Source organism: Montipora capricornis, chromosome 8 (genome assembly GCF_036669925.1).
Source record: "Montipora capricornis isolate CH-2021 chromosome 8, ASM3666992v2, whole genome shotgun sequence".
NCBI classification, from domain to species: Eukaryota; Metazoa; Cnidaria; class Anthozoa; order Scleractinia; family Acroporidae; genus Montipora; species Montipora capricornis.
Window position 1 is genome coordinate 25,538,548 of NC_090890.1, and position 10,000 is coordinate 25,548,547.

Here is a 10,000-nt window from a genome sequence, read left to right on the forward strand (position 1 = left end):
TGGGAATTTTTGAGAACATTCGAGAAGTAATTACGGCTAGTAAGCATTCTCGGCATTTTCTCGTGTTCAAAAAAAAAATTCCCTCATACTTATATTTAATTCAACAATGCACTCGGTGCGTTTTTTATTTCTTAAATGATAAACATGTTAATACACAGGAGCTGGTCCAGACCGATTTCCAACGTTTTATGGGAATCGGTAACTTTACTAGGGCAAACGAGGAAGAAACAAAAGTGTCCATGACAAAGAAACGACCAGGCTGCCAAAAAACCGGAATTTTAAAAATGCACTGTCGGTAGATCTTTGACGAAAATAATTTTGCATATCTTAAATTTACGTGGGAGAAGATAGGTGACTGTGCAAGGAAAGAGATGGCAGCTTCTTTAAAGCTTCCATCTCTGACTAAAAAACGACGACGTGCATTTGGGGTTTCGACAAAACAGTGACCCCCGGTCAACTGACCACCTACTGACCCCCTACTGACCCCCTTACTGACCCCCCTACTGACCCCCCTATAAAATCAATGGGAAAATGAAAATTAAAAAAGCCCAGAATTATCAATGGAACCCGATCCCGGGGGGGAGGGGGTACTGCCATATATGTGCCACTGTAAAGGGTATGGTTTTCAAGCAGTTTACTCTAGCATAAGGTATGTAAATCAGAGCGTTTGGGTCTAGATTAGGGTATCATTTTTCACGAAACTGACCAGTTGGTTGAAGATTTTGTCAAGACTAAGGAAACCAGGACTTGCTACTCAAAAATATAAAAAAAAGAAATCGGCAAGTTTAAATTTTCACGACTCAGCCTCAACAGCGTTGATAGATAACTATCATAAAACGCGACTGGCTATTATTAACTGTCAAAAATCGGGATTCAGACGGAAATCGGTAGTATTAATACTGGTTAAAATTAAACAATTTATTGCCTTGATAATGCGTACGTACGTGATTGGCATTGCTGGACAAGTATAAATAAATCCTTTTTAAGAAAGAAGTGATTGTGGTATAAGGGTTTTTTTTGGCTTTGCTTTAGACTGTGCTAGTGACCTCAGTTTCTGGACTCTACTCAAGAATAGGGGTGATTTGGGGAGTTTACTCTAGTATAGGGTAGCGAAATCCAGCTGAAACTAGCTCTGGTCCCAGCGTCAGAAATTCCTTAAGTATCCACCCCCCCCCCCCCTCCGGGGACCCGATTCAAGTTCATCAATAAATTTAGCTTAACTGAAACTTTCAAGATGGCGGACGCGTTGCAGATTTCCTACTCTTGTTCTCCTTTTTATTGTTTAGTGGAGGTTTTGTTGACGGAAAATCGAGCACAGAATAAGATTGAATATGATCAAATATTGCTTTCGTACGTATTGGGGAGCAAAGAGAAACGCTGACAAATGAACAGGCTCGCGAAGGCGAAGGGCCTTGGGACTACAAGCTTGCCATAATAAACTTCCGGTTGATGTAATCGTGTGCGTGTTGCTCGCGGTTAGTTGCGTGCGTGTTAATTTGCCAGAATTTCCTCGCTATTTTTATGGCTTAATTTTCTAGCGGGTACAAATACCATGCTTGCTGATATTCTAACTTATTCTGTGCTCGATTTTCCCTGACAAATCCTTCAGTCAATTGAGAAGGGAGTTGGAAATCTGCAACGCGTCCGCCATCTTGAAAGTTTCAGGTAAGCTAAATTTATTTATGAACTTGAATCGGGTCCCATTGATAGTTCTGGGCTTTTTTCATTTTCATTTTCCCATTGATTTTATAGGGGGTCAGTAGTGGGGTCAGTAAGGGGTCAGTAGGGGGTCAGTTGACCGGGGGTCAGTGTTTTGTCGAAACCCGTGCATTTGAGCTTCCGAATCAAATTCCTCTTACAAGTTGTTAAATTAGGAGACATAACGCTTTCTTATCATAGTTGACATTCGATTTTTTAAACACTTCAACCTCCGGGTAGACGTAAAGTTTAATTTAGCATGTGTTGTTGAAAAATAGAGCATTAGGCTTCATTACTTATACAGCTGTAAGCTTTTGTTGAGACAGGTTAGGAAATGACCAGATAGTTTCGTTTTTGGATCATGTTCGCAAAAGGAAAGGTTCTGCTTTGTTGACATTATGTTCAAAGTTTACTTTAAAGATGAATAAAACAGTGGATTATATCTAGGCGCTATGTCCTTGAAATGTTTAAATTCTTCATAGCAGGAACAGAAACGTTTTGCAGATTTGTTATAGTAACTGCCCATATCTGGACCAAGCTTTTTCCGTTAACTCAAATACGTAAAAAAGTGAACACTGTGCATCCAGTAAACATGCGAAGAAGCGTGCAAAACGTCGCAAAAAATAAAATAAACACGATTAATTTTCAGTGTATGAATTGGTAGCAACAATCCATGTTTTACAAATCCTGCAAATCTTCCTTTTACAAATCCTGGAAAATCTTCTTTTTACAAATCCATGTTTTACAAATCCAGTCCATGTTTTACAAATCCAATCCAGTCCATATTTTACAATATGCCACAGGGAATAACTGCTTTGCTCGTTAACTTGTCAGGGCGGAGCTAAGAACCAAAGACCTTCCAACTTATTGTTTTCGCTATTGTTCTCGAATGACGCCTTGAGCGTGATAACATTGACTACTTCCAATAATTGATTTGCTCGCCACTGACAAATCAAGATATTTTGCTCAACCTCGTCCAATAATTGTTAATTATTGGCCTGAAGTTGCGCACATACACGCATTTGTGGTGGGTGTATCTTTAAAAAAAGAAGCGCAAGCAAAATGCGCGATCTTGCAGGATTCGAGCATCATTGAGCTTGGTAGTTTCTTACGTTGTTCGTGCGTGAATGTAAAGTGAATGTAACTTTCAGCGTGTTTGTGTTTCGGAAAACGGTAATTGCAAAGGCAGCTAGGTATTTAATACTTTCAAAAGATTTCGCTTTTTGTTGAATGAATTTCAATAATTCATCGGACGTATTGATGGTCATTGGTGCATTTCGATCCTTACACTTTTTAGAAATAATCGATTACGCTCATTTAGAAACATTCTAATTTAGTCGCTACCTAAGCTGAGAGATGGAGAAACGTGTTCGTCCTCCCCGAGGCTACAATAAAAGTCTCTTTCCCGAAGATTCAACCGAAAGTCTGAAGTCCTTGGAGTCTTCGAAGCCGACCGGATCGTTGCTAAGAAAGTCAGGAATGGAAAGCCTGTGGCATATGCTTATTGTTCGAGCCAAAACACGTGATTCCTCGCGGCGCATATTTTAGCGGACCTCTACAGATTCGCAGTCTTTGGGCAAGTCAAATGAGGGGAAAGATCCCATGGATATACCCACCACGAGTCCCCTACTAGTAGGTTAAACTCTCATTTTACAGATTAAGTCTAAGTGCCCATTTCAGTGATTAGGTCTAAACTTTCGTTTATCTTATTGCTATAGCAATATTTAGGTTTAGAAACTGATTTAGAATGGTTATTCTTTTAGAGTTATGGTTGGTGTGTATATCCATGAGATCCTTGCCCAAATGAGGCTCCTAACACGCTAGCCGTACTTTTACCTTTCCCACATATCGTGATGAATACTCACAACTAAACAACCGTTCGGGTAACTTAAAAACGTTTATTTCGTATTGAAAACATCTCTGGTGTATCCGTCAAAACAACTGGTGTACTCAAAGTAAGACAATGATTTCTTTCTTAAAACCAGACAATCGGTCATTTCCGAGTTCATGTCTACTTCCTCCTCAAAGCGAGTCTAAGTGCGAAGTTTTTGTTATGAAAATTAGTTTTCATTCATATGTAAAGTAGAACTAATTACCATCACAAAAACTTTGCACTTAGACTCGCGTTTAAAAATATCTAACAATGTCTCCCGCTCGTGGCAAATATCCCTAATTTTTACACGCCTTCTCCATTTATTTGTATATTGAACGTCGGATTGTCTACGCTGGCGTATGGCGGCAACAATATTTATCAACATGGAATGAACTGGGGTTTCGTGAAGCTCCGGATCACCCACAATTTGCTGGTCAACCGGGGATTCAACAGGCTCTGAAAAGAGCTCTCCGTCTTTCACGGTACGATTTTTGTCGCAGCCGACAAGCTTACGACAGGTCTACAACTTGTTTACCACTGTCGAGTACGTCAGAAATAATGTCGTCACGTACCATTTAAAAACATGTTTTAAAACGCTGCGACAACTTACATCCTTGGCCTGTCGTAAATCATTCATATTGGCCTGTCGTAAATCATTCATATTAAGCGCAAATGATAGCTATATCATTGATCTTGAAAAGACGCCCGTGGAAGTTAAGATTAGCATTTTAGGGAACCAAGGAAGTGACCTTTTTGCAGCCTGGTCGGTTAAAGTTGGCCTTCTTGTGATGTCTCGGCATTCTGCGCGATGCAATTAACTTTCAATTAGCCCGTTGCGACTTCTTATCATGATTCCTACTCACTTTCTTCGTTGTCATGGCTCTCAATGGCAGGTGATTTTCTAGCACAAAACAGATATGTTATCCGATAGCTATTTGTCGGTCGAAATATCATGATACCAGCCTGAAGCACACGCTTGGAAAAAGAGACAGCAGAATATCCCCGAAAAGACGAGCTGTGATGGTCCTGTGGTCCCATTGATGTTTATGCAATTTGGATTTTAATTCAACACAAATGAATGGTGAAAGTAAGAGGTGCCTTGAATACACTTAACCTATAATAATCGCATTTCTTGTCTGAATTTTCTAGCGTGGTTAGTTATATTTTGGTCTCTAACATGTTCGGGAAGTCACGATACATTAGAGGACTATTGGTGCCACCAAGCACTCTTTTCTGCTTTCAGTTAAATTAATCAAGCCATATATAAAAAAAAATATATTGATAAAGTGACTAAAGCAATGCGAGTATATACCGTCTTAACATATCTGAAAGACCAATGATATTTAAAAATTTTAACTTATCGCCGAGAGTCATTCTTGTCACGATCCAGCAAACAAGAGATGAGAATTCAAATCGGACGGTTGAAACATGATTATAAAATTTGTAAAAAACTGCTAACAAAACTGAATTCCCGGCGCTTTGAAAAGGCTTGCATTTAAATATAACAGTAATCATGAGTTTCTACTATATTCATGATGACTGTAGGTAAAATTCGTTTTACCATTACCGGTAGCAGGTGCCATTAAGCCGGGCTGTAATTGCTTGTTTGATTAATTAATTATTACTGGGTTGCCAGTATGGCAATCTCAGTCGCAAAATGTGTAATATTTCTCCGTATTTCTTTCTTCTTTTCTTTTTATTTTCCGTGTCGGTAAAGTCTTGCCTGTCATTCCCCTGCTAAGTGGTGTCTTTGTGCACAGAGTCTTCTGTGCGTATTTTGTTAGGTTTGAGGGGGCTGGGGGTAATGCGTATATTTATCTGGTGCACAACAATGGCTTCATGCATATTTATTAACCATTTCTTCTGCTTTTGTGCTAGTCAGCTTTGTGATTTGCGATAATTCGCAAGTTTGTTTTTGTATCACATGGATGTTCAAATTTTCAATTACATGGCCGCTCAACCTCGCGTTTGTGTAAATAGTTCACCCTGAAGTCAAAATTGATACGTTGTCAGGAACCCAACAGATGAAATGTAAATGTTCACTTAAATATTAGAACAAATTTAAAGAACCAAAGACGTTGTTTTACTCTGAAAATGACGAACGATTAAGGTTCTTCCCCGTAGTCCATTCAGTTGACACAAGGTGATCACGTGCACCTTTATGGTTGCCTAGGACAGATACTGCAGAAATTGTCTTGTTTTTTACGATCGATTGTCATTAATGTTTCGATGAGAATTCGTTTCAGAGCTAAATATAAAAAAATGTGTCATTTTTTTTCCTTCATCGGTACTTTTTGGTGCAAACGTAAAGCCAAACAGTGTTTTGACCTTGCATCAGATTAGAATAACAATAAAAGGAATTATGAAGCGGAAATAACACCTTCAGTCCTTTCTTAGTGTGTGCAATAAATGTTTGTTTAGTGCAACTGCAAGACATGCATGACATGGTGGAACACGTCCGCCAGAGCAATTTGCAGTTAGTTTTTTGCAGACTATTTATTCAAAGAAGAAACGATTTAATTCTACTCAAGAGCGTGTTTTGTTATCTTTAAACTGAATTTATTACCAAAGCTTAAAGAACTAAAAGACCTCAAAATGGGACCCTCCCCCCCCCACTTGAAAAACTTAACTGGAACCCTGCATTTCAATACCACCAAATTCAGTGCCTTCTGTTTTTGTGTAACACGTACCACAGGCAAGCCAGTGCACGCTTCATAAAGCGTCTAGTTTTCAGAAGAATGAGATAAAATTTATAAGTTGCCCATCATTGGAAATAAAAAGATGTTCAGCGATTTTTCAACAGCGTCATCTAGTCCCTTTGGCATTTTATGTTCCATGCGATTTCAATTTCTTTCTCATAAACATGTATTTGATAAGTGCATGCCATTATGATAGGAAACTAAATGAGGACCATTTACTTTTTCATAATTATTGACTGAATTTCCGTCTCAGTCATTCATTCAATTGAATAGCACAGAGATAGACTAAGAATGCACCGTTTCGACATTTTTATTCAACACTTGTGACATGAACCTACACTGATTTCCACGAGACTTCTGTAGCTCAGCAATGGAGCATTCAAACTAGAGTTTCCCCGAATCACGTTTGAAAAAAATGTAATCTCTCCTTTGAAAAAAAAAAAGTATAATCAAATTAGTAATCTTCTGTTTGACCTGCATCCTCTACCTGCTAAAGCATTTTTTTCAGATGCGAAGGCTACACAAAGAAAGTTTAGGCGGCTGCGAGATGGAAACAGATGAGTGCGGTATCTTCTTAGAGCTCGAGTGTGGTGGTGGTGCTTTTTAAAAACTCATTCCCATAGCACTCATTTATTCATTTATTTATTTATTTTGTATAAGAACCTTTTAACAAGACCTTTCAGGCTAAGATTAACAACGAATTTTAAGAACAGACTACGAACTGCACATACTCAGGTTGGGAGTCAGTTAAGAACGACAGTAGTAGGGAAATAGGGAAATATTTTGCAATTTTTGTTTTTGTTTTTGTGAGCAGTATAAGTCAGGCTCACCGGCATTGCAAAAAAAAAAAAAAAAGGAACGTCAAGGCTCAGCCTCAAAATTAGACGTTCTTATATAAAAAAACGTCCCTTTAATTTCTCGAATTTCGCTTTTTCTTTTAAATCGCGAAATGAAAGTAACCCGAACAATAAGTGTCAATCATAATAATAATAGTAATAATAATAATAATAATAATTATTATTATTATTATTATTATTATCAATGTGTCATACAGATACAATACAAAATTACAGATTCTATAAAATTACTACATGTACTATACAAATTCCTTACACTGGCAACACAGAATGCTAAAAATGATGATAATATATAGATTTAGCCAAGCCTAAAAGCGGAGCTTCCGTTTCTAACCCCAGAAAGCAATAAAGTCTGTATGGAAATAATTATGCTTCTGCATAAAGTACACAATTCGATAATCGTCATTGATGTATACAGTTTACATTGATCCTACACCTCTGAGCTGATAGCAATAAACAAACAAGCCTTGCAAACAATAACCAACAATTTTAATCAACAACTAAAACTGAATTACATGCGCAGTAATCTCTTTCAAAACATTTTCCGTTTGACTGATAATCTTTTGTACCCTCACTACTGGCAATCAGATTCTTTCTCTTCAATTTTACGAAAGTGATCCACTTTCGTGTTCTTTTGATAGCTTTTGGCGTGGTATCACCGTGAAACCGTGGACAGAAAAAATTATTTTCTTTGTCTTTCGTGTTGTTGCAGCCGGATACAATGCATCTACCGACCGTATTAATTAAGCCTTCACGTGAAATGGCCAAGAGATATAAACTGAAGTGTTCCCGACATGTCGTCACAATCTTCTCCGGACTCCATGCATTCTTTGTATCCCGCCGGAAGTGAAATGCTGCGCCTTTTAATGGCTAAAACTAGGGGAAGAAAAATCGAAATCGAATTTGTTATCAGGACAATGGGTACATTCAATCAAGCTAATAAAAAAATAAAAAAATAAAAAATAAAAAAATCTGTTATATACACTTTTAGGTTAGATTGGCTTTGGCCAGTAATTGCCTAATTTGCCGTTTATGTTTTATTGTGACTTGTCACGCAATCCACCAGTAAATCGACAATCTTTAATCAGATGGTGCAAATATGCAGATAACAGCTAGAAATGGTACCTGGAACGCGACAATCGGCGGGTGCAGTCGATATTTAACAAATATCTATGGAAATCTCGTCGTTTTTATCATGGGGTTTCAAGAAAAACAGTCATTTTTCTAGGTCCAGGGGTTTAGTCTCCCCGGTTGTTCTATTTGCTTCAAGGATAAGTTAGCCTGTACAGCCGCCCTACTCTCAGTTTTTTTTCCCGGAGAGTGGGCTTCTGTACACAGACTAGGATAAGATGAAATACCTTTAAATAGCGTCTTATTTAAGACCGCTAAATTAAAGTGATTCATGGTACAAGAATTTCGCAAAATCGCGAAATTTACATGTTGCGAAAATTTCATGTAATAAGGTATCTTGAGTTCCGGCGACATTTCCATACACGTCGATTCTGATAAAACGACTTGAAAATGCTATGTCTTTTACTTAAAAGTATTTGTCACAAGAAGGGCTAAAGTAGGACGTCAGGTGGCTGCTATTCTATGCGGATTGAAAAAAGGTCTTATTATGATTTGGCCATTTGAACATTTATAACGCAAACATTAAGCTTTTTGGAAAAAAAATATATCCTTCCTTAAATCTTCAAGAAAACCTGGTTCTTTTTTAAATATCCATTCAATTTATAAATCTGGACGACACGTCTTCTTCCTTATGTGTTGATTATTGTGTCAATTTTCATTTTAGGTTGACACTAAAGTGAGAAACGAAGCGAAACTTGTCCTGTCATGCTGTTGTTTATTACTTTAATTTGTGTCTATCTCAAGTCAAGTACAAGCTGTCGCATAGCCAAAAATGACTATGCAGGTAACTAGATCATATTTGATTAAATCAAACGAGTTACCCGTAGCGGAAACCCAGAAACTTGAAAATTAATTAGCTCAAATCGTCTATCCTTTTGTGATTGTGATGTAATATCGCGAGCGGTGGGATTGGAGGGGGGAGTGGTGGGGACTTCTATGTGTGCTTCATCATGGCATTGGCATAGATTAAACCATCTACGTATACAAGCCGCTATATTGTCACGGTTGCGGTCATGATTGTTCTTCATAGAGGGCTTAAGCAAGAACGACGATGACGACGACTGCTACGAGAACATCACAAAACAATAACAATAGCTAAGACTAATGAACCAAAACAAAAGCTCTGTTGTGGCCCCTTTTTGCGCCGATCTTGCCGTGACAATGAGGTAAAATGGCCAAATTTGAGGTTATGAAGTGGAGGCAGGAGCTCATCAAGGGAAGCATCTATCTCCCAGACTTGGCATACGAGTCAACCCTTTCCGGAGCAGATTTCTTTATAGAACGCCTCCCTTGGGAGATTCAGCACGCCCACTGTTACAAAAGCCAATCAAAACACAGCTATCTCAGCGTCAAGGGAATATGATACTTTCGCCTGAAAAAAACCTGTTTCGAAACATATATTTACTTGGGAACGGGTTGACTCAAGGAATCAGAGGAGATAGAGGCTCCCTTTTGATGAGCTCCTGGTGGAGGCGATAAATTTCTAATTTTCTCCCCAGTGGTTAGGGCGCTTGCGTTGAGATCCGGGGACCCCGGGTACAAGACACGTTCTGGCCATTGGTTGTATTTGTTCCTGGTAGTCCCTGGTTCAACTTCTCAGCTGCACTTGTAAATAGCCGACTGGTTTGCTGGTATGGTTCTTAACAGTTGTTGCTGAATGTTCTTTTCTGTCGTGATTGTGTTTCATTGGCCCTGAAAAGCCCCTATGGGGAGTGATCAATTAAGTGTGTATTTTTTTTAAA

General features: G+C 38.5%; 1 protein-coding gene across 5 annotated transcripts in view; it reads left to right on the forward strand.

Annotated features, from left to right (window-relative positions):
• The window catches only part of LOC138014291 (neuronal cell adhesion molecule-like), a 73,348-nt gene that overhangs the window by 21,318 nt on the left and 42,030 nt on the right, over positions 1-10,000 (forward strand). For 3 of the 5 annotated variants that reach the window (XM_068861340.1, XM_068861337.1, XM_068861336.1), the window contains one exon: positions 8,923-9,042. In XM_068861340.1, the coding sequence (XP_068717441.1) occupies positions 8,964-9,042 (79 nt within the window). In that variant the 5' untranslated portion in view covers positions 8,923-8,963. Of the gene's footprint in view, positions 1-4,504; positions 4,666-8,922; positions 9,043-10,000 lie in introns of those variants that run through there. The other 2 variants (XM_068861338.1, XM_068861339.1) reach the window with 2 other exon arrangements.